Source organism: Mobula birostris, chromosome 1 (assembly GCF_030028105.1).
Source record: "Mobula birostris isolate sMobBir1 chromosome 1, sMobBir1.hap1, whole genome shotgun sequence".
Classification (NCBI taxonomy): Eukaryota; Metazoa; Chordata; class Chondrichthyes; order Myliobatiformes; family Myliobatidae; genus Mobula; species Mobula birostris.
This window is the reverse complement of record NC_092370.1, coordinates 29116435-29132753: the sequence shown is the minus strand read 5'-3', so window position 1 is coordinate 29132753 and position 16319 is coordinate 29116435. Positions and strand designations below refer to the sequence as shown.

The 16319-nt window shown below is 42.3% G+C and overlaps 1 protein-coding gene across 12 annotated transcripts in view; it reads left to right on the top strand.

The window, feature by feature from the left end:
* LOC140195234 (uncharacterized) overlaps nucleotides 1-16319 on the top strand; it is a 665367-nt gene that overhangs the window by 288554 nt on the left and 360494 nt on the right. For all 12 annotated transcript variants that reach the window (XM_072253281.1, XM_072253262.1, XM_072253330.1 and 9 more), the window contains one exon: nucleotides 2077-2244. In XM_072253281.1, coding sequence (XP_072109382.1) covers nucleotides 2077-2244 — 168 coding nt within the window. The remainder of the gene's footprint in view (nucleotides 1-2076; nucleotides 2245-16319) is intronic.

The following is a 16319-nucleotide window of genomic DNA, read 5'->3' as shown; positions in this document are numbered from 1 at the left end:
TTAAATCAATATTCAAGAGTAAAATTTTGGTTTTGCTTCAAGAAAAGATGTGGGATTGACATTTACAAGCCTGCTTTGCCAGGAGTCAACATGGTCTTAAAATGCCAAAGGTTTACTGAGCACTCTTATTAATGATTGATAAATCCACAATTTTAATAGGGCAGTGTGATAATTTGTAATTAATTAAATTTAAATAAATTCTTAAATAATTTGTGCTCTTCAAAAAATATCTTAAATTTGATTGTATTTTTCTGATTGTTTTTCCTTCTTGTTTGCTTTACGTGGACAATTTGAAAGTTCGTGGACAGAATATAGATGGCAAAAATGAACTGCACCTTCAGAAAATGCAGTTATACTTTCTGTTGATTTGTAATAATTAAATAAAATAGCAATTATCAAATAAATGTGATCAGTTTAACTTGTCATCAGTTTTGTCTGGATTATAGATAATAACATAATTTTCCCATCTCCCAAGTGTGCAAGCACAGGAATTATAGAAATGAAAAAATAAACAGCCATGTGCTCTTTTGCCCTTTCACTGCCGATTACAATCTCTATGTCTTAATTTTGTGGTATTGTGTATACTTTTATTGAAGTAGAATAATGAACACATTAGTGGAATTGTGTCTTAAGTTGCCATCATACAGCATCTATGGAAAGGAATAAACAGTCAACATTTTGGGCTGAGACCTTTCACCAGGATATAGAAGAAGGGGGGAAGAAACCCACACAGTTACCTGTAAAAAAAAATGCCATTCCTTTTTCTCAGTCTTTTGTCTCTGGTGCATCAGTTTCCAGAGTGAGGTTTCCTTTTTAGAAATTCAGAGATGTCCTCCTTCTTCAAAGAATTGGGATTCCCTTCCTCCACCATTGATGCTGCTCCTACTGCATCGCTTCCATTTCCCAGACGTCCACACTCACCCCATCTTCCCGCTTAACAAGGAAGCTTCTCCTCCTTCCCTTTCTCCCATGGTCCATTCTTCTCTCCTATCACATTCCTTCTTCTTCAGCCCTTTACCTCTCCCACCTATCACTTTCCAGCTTCTCATTTCATTCCCCCTGCCCCAACAAGCTGACTTCGCCCATCACCTCCTAGCTTGTACTTCTTCTCCTCCCCCCACCTTCTTATTCTGGCTTCTTCCCCCTTCCTTTCCAGTCCTGAAGAAGGGTCTTGACTCAAACCATCAACAGTTTATTCCTTTCCACAGACACTGCCTGACCTGCTGAATTTCTCTAGCACTTTGTAGTTGTTACTCTGAATTTCCAGGATCTTCAGGATCTCTTGTGTATACTGTAGCTGTATAAATAACCTATTGATTTCATTCAAACTGCAAGGAAAGTACAGTGTACTCCCCTCTTCCATGAGGTCAGAACAAGATATATTTGTTTATACTTATGGAATTTTGTCTGGTGATCAGTGGAGTTTGTCTGTTCCATGAAAAGCAGACTGTTGAGATCTCACATTAGGGTTCTTTCATATACTTAATTTTTGTTTAAGTTTTGAGTACAATATTAGGCAATTCCACAAGTTAGTCACATCCTTGCCTCTCAGATGTAAGTGAAGGACTTGTTTTTATAATACTAATCCAGCAGCTTTTGAGTATATTCCTGTGCTTGCCTACAGATCTGCATTATCTCATAATTTGCTGTGAAGCAAAGTGAACTTTTGACCTCTACGTTGACAGTTTAGTACTATAACCAATTTACTGGCACACATTTAGAATGATTTACATTTGATGCACAATATTAACATGCATATATGCTGCTTTCCAAATATGAAACCTCTTTGTTAAAAGTCATATATAATAAATATATATGTTCAGCTAAAACTAATTATTGATTAAACTATGCCAAGATCTGAGTAAATCAGGGCTTAAATGGGTACATGCCAGCAGAATGATTTGAACTTTACACTATATTTTCATTTTTCTCTCTTTATTTGTGATCATTGACAAAGTTCTTGATATATTGCATGCAAAAATACCATTTTTTGCATCAGAGTTATCCCTTTGAGATCCATGTTAGCTTGTAAATTATTTTTATAGTGAAAGTTGGCTGTCATTTTTCTTCATATAGGTGGCTGAGTGTGAAGAAACCATTAAACATTTGGAAATGGAATTATCTTCATTACATTCAGCACAAGAATTGGACAATAAGACCATTACCCAAAAGAAGCAGGTTATTCATGAGCTACACCAAGAAAGCAATTCACTGAAGCAGAAATTGAAAGAAGCCCTTTGCAAGGTAAATGATATTTAGTGATTATTTATATTACTTTAGTTATATCTATATCCATGTTAAAATAAAATATAGCATGTGTTTTCCCTGATAACAAGGTTTACCTTCTTGTGCTGAAATTGTCCTATACCTTTCTGTGCCATCCTTTGTAATGTTTAACTTTTAATTCCACACTTCCTGCCGAGTTCTATTTTATTTTTACTTATTTAGTGATACAGCGTGGGGTAGGCCTGATCCTTTGAGTCACACTGCCCCAGCAACCCTTGACAAACCTGATAAACTCTAACATAATCATGGGACAACTTACAATGACCAATTACCCTACCCAGTGTGTCTTTGGACTGTGGGAGGAAACTGGAGCACCCAAGGAAAACTCACACACTCTATGGAGAGGACATACAGAATCCTCACAGATGGCACCGGAATTGAACTCAAAACTCCAAACACATGCTAACTGCTATCAGGCTAGGCAGTTTAAATAGTTCGGCATGATGAGATGGCCAAAAGGCCTGTTTCTGTGCTGTAATTTTCTATGACTTTATTAGCCACTGTGATTGAGAATCTCATAAGATCAGCTATTGTTTCTCTGCTACATCATGTACAGAAACTACAGTAAACCTTATTACACATACAAATGATATTTCTACCACAGAGTTACTGTGGTACAACAGGACCAAATCTGACAACAGACTGTTTCTGACTACAGACAACAAATCTGACTTTTTTTCCCCCTGTAAAGAACTCAAAATATTTTCTGAACTGAAGTTTCTGCACGATTCCTCCTGGTCAGAAATTTATTATGGTCGAAAATTTGTGTTCACTGCTGATCTCTAGAAAATTCTGACCTTGTTCATCCACTTTTGTCACCAGCACTGGGTCTTTTGTGACATTTACAGTTTTCAGGCAGCCTGGATGAAGGCCCATCCCAAAGCAGTTGAAATGACATTTCATAGGTAACACAACCTTATCTATTTGTCAAAATATAGCATATATTTCTGATATTTAGGTAAACATTAGAAGCTTTTAAAGACTATTCAAACTATTAAAATAATTTGTAAAGATTCATTTTTAAAAATGTGAGATCAACATGGTACTGGCAATGGCAACATTTTGCAAGCAGTTCACTAAACCAGTGGGTACAGTATACTTGTTTTGAGCTACTTCGAACATTGAAATGTGAAGCACACAGAAATACTTAAACACAACCAAGCAATTAAAAAGGACTAACTAGAATAATGCTTGACAGTGAATCAGAATCAGGTTTAATGTAACTGCTGTATATCATGAAATTTGTTGTTTTGCGCAGCAGTACATTGCAATACATAATAACAAAAACTATAAATTACAATAAGTTGTATACATATAAAAAGAAAATTAAATTAAATAAGTAGTGGAAAAAGAGAGGTAAAAGTACTGAGGTAATGTTCATGGGTTCCATAAGATATAGGAGCAGAATTAGGCCACTTGACCCATTGAGTCTGCTCCACCATTCAATCATGGCTGAACCTTTTTCCCTCTCCTCAACCCCATTCCCCAGCCTTCTCCTCGTAACCTTCGATGCCATGTCCAATCAAGAACCTATCAATCTCTGGCTTTTATACACCCAACGGCCTGGCCACCACAGCTGCCTGCGGTAACAAGTTCCACAAATTCATCACCCTCTGGCTAAGGAAATTTCTCCACATCTCTGTTTTAAATGAATGGCCCTCTATCCTGAGGCTGTGCCCTCTTGGCCTAAACTCCCCCCACCATGGGAAATGTCCTTTCCACATTGACTCTGTCTAGGCCTTTCAATGTTTGAAAGGTTTCAATGAGAACTCCCCCTCATCCCTTTAAATTCCAGCGAGTACAGACCCAGAGCCATCAAACATTCCTCGTATGATAACCCTTTCATTCTGCTGCTGGACTCGTTCCTCATCCTTTCTTAGATAAGGAGCCAAAAACTGTTCACAATACTCAAGGTGAGGCCTTACCAGTGCCTTATAAGGGCTCAGAATCACATCCTTGCACTTGTAATCAAGTCCTCTTGAAATGAATGCTAACATTGCATTTGCCTTCCTCACCACTGACTCAACCTGCAAATTAACCTTTACAGTGTTCTGCACAAGGACTTCCAAATCCCTTTGCATCTCAGAGTTTTGGATTTTCTCCCCATTTAGAAAATAGTCTGCACATTTATTTCAACTACCAAAGTGTATGACCATGCATTTTCCAACATTGTATTTCATTTGCCACTTTCTTGCCCACTCACCTAATCTGTCTAAGTCCTTCTGCAGCCTAGCTGTTTCCTCAACACTACCTGCCCCTCCACCAATCTTTGTATCATCTGCAAACTTGGCAACAAAGCCATCTATTCCATCATCTAGATCATTGATATAGAGCATAAAAAGAAGCAATCCCAACACTGACCCCTGTTCCTCCATAACCTCATCCTTAACAATTGACTCTAACATCTTCCCAACCACAGTCCTCTGGCACCATATCAGAGTCCAATGTTCTTTGAAACATCATTGCTAATGCTGCCATAATCTCTAACAGTACCTCTTTCAGAACCCTAGGGTACAGTTCTTCTCCCGTGTAATAGTAACTGCACTCACTTCTCTTCTATCATACACTACAACATCTGACACACTGCTAGAATCTTCAACAGTGAAGACTGATGCAAAATTCTTATTTAGTTCATCTGCCATCTCCTTGTCTCCCATTATTATTTCTCCGGCCTCTTTTTCTAGCGGTCTTATGGTCCTATATCCACTCTCATCTCTTCTTTTATTTTTCACATATTTGAAAAAGCTTCCTCTATCCACTTTGATATTGTTTGCGAGCTTACTTTCACATTTCATCTTTTCCCTTCTAAGGATTCTTTTAGTTGCTGTCTCTGGGTTTTAAAAAGCTTCCCAATCCTCTATCTCCCCCTAAGTTTTGCATTGTTGTATGCCCCCTCTTTTGTTCTTAGATTACCTTTGGCTTCCCTTGTCAGCCACAGTGGCACTATTTTGCCATTTGAGTATTTCTTTGTTTTTGGAGTACATCTTTCCTGCTCCTTCCTCATTTTTCCCAGAACCTCACAGCATTGCTGCCCTGCTGTCATCCCTGCCAGCAGCTCCTTCCAATTTATTTTGGCCATCTCCTCTCTTTTACCACTGTAATTTCCTTTACTCAGCAGAAATACTGCTACGTCAGACTTTACTTTCTCCCTATCAAATTTCATGTTGAACTCAGTCAATAGCTCCTTAGTCGCCTCTGGTTCATGACATAACACTCATTCCAGTATAGGTGATCGCCTAGTAGGCTCAACGAGAAACTGCTCTTAAAAGCCATCTTGTGGGCATTCAACAAACTCACTCTCTTGAGATCCATTACCAACCTGATTTTCCCAATCAACCTGCATGTTCAAATCTCCCATGACTATCATAACATTGCCCTTTTAATATGCCTTTTCTATTTCCTATTGTAATCTGTGGTCCATGTTCCAGCTACTGTTGGGAGGCCTGTATATAACTGCCATGAGGGTCCATTTACCCTTGCAGTTTCTTAACTCAGCCCACAAGGATTCACCGTCTTCTGATCCTATGTCACATCTTTCCACTGATTTGATGTAATTTTTTACTAACAGAGCCATGCCACCCCCTCTGCCTTCCTTCCTATCCTTCCAATCCTTCCAATACAACGTGTAACCTTGGACATTCAGTTCCCAAATACAACCATCCTTCATCTATGATTCAGCGATGGCCACAATATCATACCTGATAAACTGTAAGAGTGCAACAAGATCATCCACCTTATTTCATTGTCTATTCAGAAATCTTCTGGTGGAGGGGCAAATAAACTACTGTATTCCTGAAACTTTGAGTTTGTGTCTTCAGGCTGCTGTACTTCTTCCTTGATGGCAGCAATGAGAAGAGGGCATGACCTGGGTGATGGGGATCCTTAATGATGGATGCCACTCTCTTTGAGGTATCACTTTTTGAAGTGTCCTGGAGGCTGCGGAGGCGAGAGCCAATATGGAATTGGCTGAGTTTACAACTTTCTGCAGCTTTTTCTGATCCTGTGCAGTGGCCCCTTGATACCAGATGGTGATGCAACCAGTTGAATGTTCTCCATGGTACATTTGTAGAAATTTGGCAGTGGCATACCAATTCTCCTCAAACTCCTAATGAAATATAGTCACTGTTGTGCCTTCTTATTAGTTGTATAAATGTGTTGGGCCCAGGATAAATCATCCGAAATGTTAACACACAGGAATTTGAAACTGGTCATCCTTTCCACTTCTGATCCCTCAATGAGGACTTGTGTGTGTTCTCTCGTCATCCCCTTCCTGAAGTCCACAATCAATTCCTTGGTCTCACTGACACTGAGTGCACAGTTGTTTCTGTGACACCACTCAACCAGCTGATCTATCTCTCTCCTATACGACTCTTCGTTACCATCTGAAATGGTTGTGTCATTGGCAATTTTATAGATGCTGTTTGAACTGTGCCTAGCCACACAGTTGTGAAGTTTAAAGAAAGTAGAGCAGTGGGCTAAGCACACATCAGTGATGTGTATCTCTACTGATAGACAGCAAAGAGGATATGTCATTTTCTTTCCACACAGACTATGGTCACCTGGTGAGAAAGTCAAAGATCTAGTTGCAGAGAAGGGCACAGAGACCTAATTTTTGGAGCCTATTGATTTGAACTGAGGGTATGATTGTGTTGAATGCTGAACCTTATATATTCATGTAATGCATGTCAGTAAGCAGCAGGCTATTTTCTAGCTGAACCAAGGCCAAGTGGAGAGCCAGTGAGATTGCATTTGCTGTAGCCCTGTTGTGGCAATATGGAAATTGCTGTGGGTCTAGGTCCTTACCTCGGCAAGAGTTGCTTCAAGCCATGACCAACCTTTCTGTTATGTTTGTTCTTTGTAAAGACAAACAGCGTGTATAGAAATATTTTATTTACAGATTTACCACAATGGCTTTTGCTCCAGTCCAAGCACGTGTGATGAGCTCACTTCCATCATTTCCAGTTCCGGGTGAACTACCCACGTTACCCACTGGGAACTGAAGTATACATTAATTATGCATACACAAAGTAATAGATCTTCTCCCTTTAATGAAAAACAAACAATACTATGCCCCTATATACCTGCAAGAAATAATAATCCTTTGCAACAAATATATCTATATTCTGTAGCCAGTCTCCTTTTTCACTTAGCAGCTTTCAATCAGTCTCCGAGAAGATTTAATGATCCTTTTTGGTCTTCTACATGTTTCACTGGTGTATTGCTTATATTTGGTGCATTGATATTTGTGTCTTTCAGAGAATTCTGATCAACAAGTTTATTTTTTACTTCTGCTGGCCCCTTTGGAGTACTGACTGGTGATGTGTCACAGCTATGGGTTGGACCTTGTGATCATAGGTTCACACGGTTCCTTCTCATAGGTGCTTCTCACTCCATCTGGATCTAGTTGGAATGTAGAGCAACTTCCTCTTGTACATGTCTTTGCATGGATCATGTAGCAGAATCGTGATCTCGAATTTGTGCTTGATCTCCAGGCTTGGTAGGCTTTTCACAGTATTGTCGTGATAATATTTTTGTTTCTCTTTCCTCTTCACTTTAGCCAATTTAACCTTGTGTGCTCCTTTAACTGTGAACAGGTTTTCATGCACTGGAAGGTCAGTGCATATGCATCAACCCTTCATCACTTGGGCTGGTGAAAGTCTATTCTGCAGTGGAACACTTCTGTAAATCATTAGACTTTTGTAGAAATCCTCTCGTCCATCTTCCGCTTTTTTCATGAGACCCTTCACAACTTTGACCGAACTCCCTGCTAGGCCATTAGATTTTGGTTGATATGGGCTTGAAGTTATATGTTGAAACCCCCAATCGTTGGCAAAGAATTTGAATTCACAGCTTGAAAATTGTGGACCATTGTCTAATACCACTTCACATAGAACTCCATGCCTGTTACATGGTGGGTGTTGATGGCAGACCCAAATGCAAGACACAGATACTGAGGTACTAGGAACAGACCAGGGTTATCGAGATAGCAAGGTGAGTAAGGAAGAAAGGACGTTGGACATTGACACAGGCCCTGGATGGGACTAAAATTCAGGGCCTGGGCTAGGACTTGGACTAGAGACATGGGACCTGGACAGGGAACTTGGAATGAGAAGCCTGGACTAGGAACATGGAACTCCAGACCCAGAGCCTGGACAAGGACCCGGAACCTGGGTCTTGGTTGGGACTCGGAACCGGAACCCAGGTCTAGGCTAGGACTCAGGACTAGGATCTTGGCAAGGACAGGATGCGGCTACAGGACGAAGAATCTCCAGCACCAGGGTGGACGAGGAACTCCTGGGTTGGGCGAGGAATCGGAACTAGATGAGGACATGAAGCTCAGATTTGGACAGGGCTGGAACACAGTGCCTGGACTTGGTCTTGGAACACAGGAACACAGAGCCTTGGATATGGACTGGATGCTCAGAGCCTTAGATGTGGACTGGACAAGGTACTCCAGGGCAGGACGAGACTCTTGGACTAGGTTTGGCTCGGCTCTTGGACTTGGCTTGGTTAGGCTTTTGGGTATGGGGCCGGGACCCCTCCTTGGAGCGCAGGGCCGGGATGACTGCTGAGGACACTTGCCGAGGTAAACTGCCGAGGGACTCCAGGGCTGGACGAGAACATGAAGCCTTGACTTGGAAAGGACTGGAACATGGCACCTGGAACTTGGAACACAGGAACACAGAACACAGAGCCGGGACCCCTCCTTGGGAATGAGACTTAGGGCCAGGGCTTTACACAGAGTCAGGATCCCTCCTTGGGAACAGGACCTAGGGCCGAGAGTCTTCTTTGACACGGACACTAAACACAGGGACACAGAAATAGTTCCAAACTCAACGATAGATAGTTCCTTATCTTGGCGTGGCAAGGCTCCGGTCTCACTCTAGTGGTTGAACTTGATGGGGATTCAGGTGAGGCTTCAGAAGGAAGGGGAAGGGAACAGTCCAGCAGGGAATCCTTGGTTTGTGACGTATTTATGTGCCATCCCAAAACGAGAATCAGGTGCCTCAATTAAGGCAAGGGAAAACAGGAAAACCTGGAATAAGGAACCGACAGACCCGACCGTGAACTAGAATGCGGACTTCATGGACCGGCCATGACAATGCCTCGCAAACACAGCTTTTAGGAAGGTGATGACCACTTTGCTGGATGCTGATTGGAGTGCTGCAGCCTCTGGTAAATGGAAAAGTAGTCTGTTACAACATTGTAACTCCTCCCATTACATTCAAACAAATCTACTCCAACTTTGAAGTACGGCCTGGCTGGTACAGGATATGTTGTAAGCGATTCTACTTGCTGCTTTGGTCTGTAGGTAGGACATATCTCACTTGAAGCAGTGGTCTGGCTGATGCTTTGGTTCATTCTTGGGCAGTACAAGGAGATGCTGCCTGGCCTGCTGCGTTCACCAGCAACTTTGATGTGCGTTGCTTGAATTTCCAGCATCTGCGGAATCCCTGTTGTTTACTCCTTGAGCGCTTTGTTTACAATTTTCCTCACCAAGATGCCCTTCATGCATCTTCTGGAGCATTTTCTTGCGTAGCAACACTGAAATCACAAACCTATTCCCTTTGATGACTATATCTTCCACTACTGGCAGTTCAGCTCTGCATGCCCAGTAATCCTGAATACACATTGGACAGTTGTTCTTAATTGCTAGTTATCCTTTCTGTATTGCCTCTTTGAGTACTTTCATTGTTTCATCTGTCCCTCACTGCTGTCCTAAACTTCTCTGTTCTATTGGGAGATAGATAATCATGTCAACATATCTGCATATCTCTTTGTCACTCTTTTCTTTCTTGTTGACTGCTTGTTGAGCAGCAAACATAAATTTTCCCTGTGTGTACATCTTTTTCACGTCATGCATTTGCAGCCTCATCAACATGTGCTGTATCCTCGTGGGAGTCATTTAGTGTCACGGTCCTGGCTGTTAATTCCCCATATTCTCCTAATTCCCTTTGATTGCAGCACACCTAATTCTCATCTAGACCTGCAGCATAAATATCCCGGCTCTGCATCCACTCATCGCCAGATCATTGTTTCAGCCAGTGTGGTAATTCACGTTCTCGGCCGCTTAGGATTGTGTATTCTAAGTTTTACTTCAGTACCGAGGTTTACCTGTGTAACTTTGTCTCTCCAAGTCAAGATAAGTATTGCCTGCCGTTTGTCTTTCCATTTGCTACTCCGTGTCAAAATAAGTGTTGCCTGCCGCCTGTCTCCTGTTTGCCATTCAGCTCCAGCAATGCCCTGTGTCAAGAAAAGTTTTGCCTGCCTCCTGCCTTTCCGTTCACCCTCCTGTTTGCCATTCAGCTCCTGCCATGCTCACACCTTTGCCTGCATCCTAACTCTATCTCCGTGCCGGTGTCCTGTGTTTGGATTCGCCCGTCCTTTGCAGTATTTAGTGGTTTGCACATAATTGAGACCAGTGGTTTCTGGTCTGTCTCCACTTCAAACGCTGTCCATGAATGTACTGATGGAACTTTCGCATGCATCTGTGCTGGCGAGAAGCTCTATCTTTATTCGTGCGTAGTTGGCTTCTGCACTTGATGCATAGGCCATAGGTTGCCATGTGTCATCATGCTGCTGCAGTAGTACTGCTCCAAGGCCTTACCAGGACACATCAGCCGAGATCCTAGTACACCTTTCTGTATCATAAAACTTCAGCACAGACTCTTCAATTAGGACTCCTTTCAGCAAATGGAAACACTCTTCTTGGACGTGAGACCAAATCCACTCATTTTGCTGCTCAAGGAGTGACCTAGGTGGTGCTGACACCAGTAGACAGTTGAGGGATGAACTTAGCCAGGTGAGTCACCATCCCCAAGAAATGTCACATCTCTTCTTTGTTTTGGGGCCTCTCTATGTCTTCAATGGCTGACGTCTTTCTTGGGTTTGGCTTCATTCCTTCTTCTGTTATGACTTCTCCAATGAAAGTCCCGACTGGCGGGAGGAGAGAGCAGCACACCGCGCGTGCGCAGCCCTCTGGTGAAAAATGATATCATATTTGTTAAATAGGGGCCGTGGACAATTCTGATTTGATGGAGAGGTGAAAGCACAGAGGAACATCTGGAGAAATTTCTGAAACGCTTGTTCGCTGCTGTCGTTACTGCGTGGTCGGGAATCTTTCGGAGGGTAGGCCTCAAAATCCCCAGCTTAGCCTGCTGTTGGCGACGGAGGTTGAGGTCGAATCGTTCGGACAGAGATGGCGCTCAGTACTCGGTGTCGGAGAGCTGATCAGAGCTCGAAGTTTTCGTATGACTCAGCATCGGACTGCGGTCTGCATGGCAGGGAGAGTTCTTCCTTCTCCCGTCTGCGTGAGATGTGGGACATTTGAGAGACTTTGAACTTTTACTGTGCTCATGGACTTCTTCATCAAGTTATGGTATTGTTGCACTGTTGTAACTATAGGTCATAATTATGGGTTTTGTCAGGTTTTCAGTCTTGATTTGTCTTATGTTTCTGTGATATCATTCTGGAGGAACATTGTATCATTTCTTCATGCATGCATTACTAAATGACAATAAAAGAGGACTGCGTGACCTCATAATCTAATCTAAATCTAAGTCAATGAAATCACACTTGCTATGAAATCATATTTCTCTTAATTTCAAATTGACATTCTGTATCATGTCAAGCACCTGTCAGTCGTGCATACTGTTCATCCTTAATTGATCTCCAGATGATTATGTCATTCATCATGGTCTGAACACCAAGTATGTCCTCAAAGATCATGTGAATGGTTTTATGGTAGAATTCTGGTGTGAACAACATTCCATATCGTACCTAAGAAAGCAATATCTTCCCTTTGGTGTGTCAAAAGTACACTTCTTGAACTTGCCTCATGCAGCTTCATCTGCCAAAACCCAGACGCCACGTTAAGTTTGCTAAATCAATTGACACCTGCAAATCAGGACATGATATCCTCATATATTGGCAATTAAAAATACTCTGTCTTGATGGCTTTATTGGGATCTCTTGGGTCTAGACATATTCACAATGCTCCATTTTTCTTTTGCCCAATGAACAATTTTCTGTGTGTCATTTATCCATTCTATGCATGCTTAGTTCTTAGTTAAGTGTGTCTCTAAGTGCAAATGGATCTTTCCTGCTTGCATGGACAACAAAAGCTACTGTCTCAGCTGTATGGATTCTGTGCATACCAGATAGACATCTGAGCCCCTCAAAGACATCTGCATGGTCTTCCATTATGAAGTGTGGTCATCTTCTGTCTGTGAAGCCACTACAAAAATTCTTTTCAACAGGTTGAGCTTTTCACATGCACTCAGACCTAATATTGGCTGTACTTTCTTTACTACTATCAGTAGCTGTGTCTGTGCCAACCCAACCCAAGCAAGGCTGCAGGACCGGATGGTGTCAGTACCAGGGTGCTCAAAGCCTGTGCCCCTCAGCTATGTGGAGAACTTCGCCATGTATTCAACATGAGCCTGAGGCTCTGGAGGGTTTGTACTGTGGAAGTCGTCCTGCCTCGTCCCTGTGCCGAAGACTCCACGCCCCAGTGGCCTCAATGACTACAGACCAGTGGCATTGACCTCCCACATCATGAAGACCCTGGAGAGACTTGTTCTGGAGCTGCTCCGGCCTATGGTCAGGCCACACTTAGATCCCCTCCAGTTCGCCTACCAGCCCCGACTAGGAGTTGAGGATGCCATCGTCTACCTGCTGAACCGTGTCTACGCCCACCTGGACAAGCCAGCGAGCACAATGAGGGTCATGTTTTTTGACTTCTCCAGTGTATTCAATACCATCCGCCCTGCTCTGCTGGGGGAGAAGCTGACAGCGATGCAGGTGGATGCTTCCCTGGTATCACGGATTCTCGATTACCTAGCTGGCAGACCACAGTACGTGTGCTTGCAACACTGTGTGTCCGACAGAGTGATCAGCAGCACTGGAGCTCCACAGGGGACTGTCTTGTCTCCCTTTCTCTTCACCATTTACACCTTGGACTTCAACTACTGCACAGAGTCTTGTCATCTTCAGAAGTTTTCAGATGACTCTGCCATAGTTGGATGCATCAGCAAGGGAGATGAGGTTGAGTACAGGGCTACGGTAGGAAACTTTGTCACATGGTGTGAGCAGAATTATCTGCAGCTTAATGTGAAAAAGTCTAAGGAGCTGGTGGTAGACCTGAGGAGAGCTAAGGTACCGGTGACCCCTGTTTCCATCCAGCGGGTCAGTGTGGACATGGTGGAGGATTACAGATACCTGGGGATACGAATTGACAATAAACTGGACTGATCTAGGAACACTGAGGCTATCTACAAGAAGGGTCAGAGCCGTCTCTATTTCCTGAGGTCCTTTAACATTTGCTGGACGATGCTGAGGATGTTCTACGAGTCTGTGGTGGCCAGTGTGATCATGTTTGCTGTTGTGTGCTCTGGCAGCTGGCTGAGAGTAGCAGACACCAACAGAATCAACAAACTCATCCGTAAGGTCAGTGATGTTGTGGGGATGGAACTGGACTCTCTCACAGTGGTGTCTGAAAAGGGGATGCTGTCAAAGTTGCATGCCATCTTGGTAAATGTCTCCCATCCACTACATAATGTACTGGGTGGGCACAGGAGTACATTCAGCCAGAGACTCATTCCTCCGAGATGCAGCACAGAGCGTCATAGGAAGTCATTCCTGCCTGTGGCCATCAAACTTTACAAATCCTCCCTTGGAGGGTCAGACACCCTGAGCCGATAGGCTGGTCCTGGACTTATTTCATAATTTACTGGCATAATTTACATATTACTATTTAACTATTTATTACTATTTTTCTATTACTATTCTATTACTATTTATCATTTCTATGACTATTACTATTTACTATTTCCTAATAGTAGTATTACTATTACTATTTCTATTACTATTTATTATTTATGGTGCAACTGTAACGGAAACCAATTTCCCCCGGGATCAATGAAGTATGACTATGACTATGACTTTTTGTGCTGCCCTTATGCTTGAAGGTCACTGTACAGCCTCACAGCCTCCTTTTACTGGAATGTACTCTCAAGTATAGCCAGTTACTTTTACATTCACTGGGTAAAACTTGCTCTTTACTTAGAGCATCTTGTAATCATCCACGGATAACAGATTTACCTGGGCTCCAGTGTCAAGCTTGAATAGAATTACTGAATCATTCACAGTCATTGAAACAATCCATTCTGCTTTACCAACACCAGCAGTCGGCAGAGAATCTACAAAGACTTCTTCCACTTCCTAAGCAACCAGATGCACCTTTCACTTGGTAGTCCCACCTTTGCAGCACTTTCCAAAATGATTCTTCTTCCCACTATTATTGCAAGACTTTTCATAAGCAGGAGACGTCTTTGGGATGTGCTGCATTTGCTGTTTGAGCCTTCCTTTTTGCTTTGGTGTTGCTTTGGGAAACGCCTTGTGTTTTGCCCTCTATTTTCACAGCATGCACAGTTCCAGGTGAACTACCTGCATTTCAGTGCCTGCTTGAGCACAACTCATAAATGTAAGAATCAAGAAGTATGCATACCAATTTATGCATTGGCCATCACAGCTATCATTCTGCATCAAAATTAATTCAAATATTCATCTTGAATCAGAAGTGGAAGACCAGAGCAAAATTACAAAGATGCTGTTATATGAGTCTAGCTTTAGAATATTATATAAAAAAATCATAGTAGCTGACCACAATTCAAAGATCTATGCATTTATGCAAGAATGTTAAAGCTGCTAATAATGTCCTGGGTAACTATCAGCAATTTTTTGTTCAATACTTTATACTTTATTGTCGCCAAACAATTAATACTAGAGCGTACAATTGTCACAGCAATATTTGATTCTGCGCTTCACACTCCCTGGAGTACAAATCGATAGTAAATACTAAAGATTTAAATTATAAATCACAAATAGAAAATAGAAAAGGGAAAGTAAGGTAGTGCAAAATAACCGAGAGGCAGGTCCGGGTATTTGAAGGGTATGGCCCAGATCCAGGTCAGGATCCGTTCAGCAGTCTTATCACAATTGGAAAGTTACATGTATACAGGTGTCCCCCGCTTTTCGAACGTTCACTTTATGAAACCTCACTGTTACGAAAGACCTACATTAGTACCCTGTTTTCGCTTTCAGAAGGTGTTTTCACTGTTATCGAAAAAAAAATTCAGCGCGCGATAAAAGGCAGCGCGCCCCGAGCAGCCGCTCTCCCTTGTATTTGGAACTGCTTTGCTTTAACATGTGCCTGTGAGCAGCCGTTTGCAAGATGCGTTCTATGGTATCGGAAAAGCCTGAAAGAGCTCGTAAGGGTGTTACACTTACGGTAAAACTAGACATAATTAAGTGTTTTGATCGTGGTGAACGAAGTAAGGACAACGTGAGTTTGGCTTGTGGAAGATGACGAACATGATGTTGAAGAGGTTTTGGCATCCCATCACCAAGAACTGACAGATGAAGAGCTGATGCAATTGGAAGAAAAAAGGATAACAATTGAAACCGAATGAGTAATGATAAAGTGCGACTTTAATTTTGAAAGGGTACGTCAGTTTAGGGGATATTTGCAGGATGGTTTGAGTCCTTATTAAAGAACTGTGTGATAGAAAAATGTGCGAGGCTGAGCAGTCAAGCAAGCCTTCCACATCAGCCACAGCAGACGATGAACCTCGACCTTCAACATCGAGGCGGGCAGTCATAGGAGAAGATGAGCTGCCTGCTCTAATGGAAACAGGCGACGAGATGACACCCCAGTGTCCCACCACCCCAACCCCCAGGCACTGGAGAGAGTGTTCTTGCCAACAGCGCTTGCGTGAGATTTTCGCTATGGAGAACAGTTCAGTAATGATTGTGGAAAAGTATTTCTACTTTATATAGGCTGTGTATTTATCATATCATTCCTGCTTTTACTATATATTACTGTTATTTTAGGTTTTATGTGTTATTTGGCATGATTTGGTAGGTTATTTTTGGGTCTGCGAACGCTTACAAAATTTTCCCATATAAATAAATGGTAATTGCTTCTTCGATTTACGACATTTCGGCTTACGAACTGTTTCATAGGAACGCTC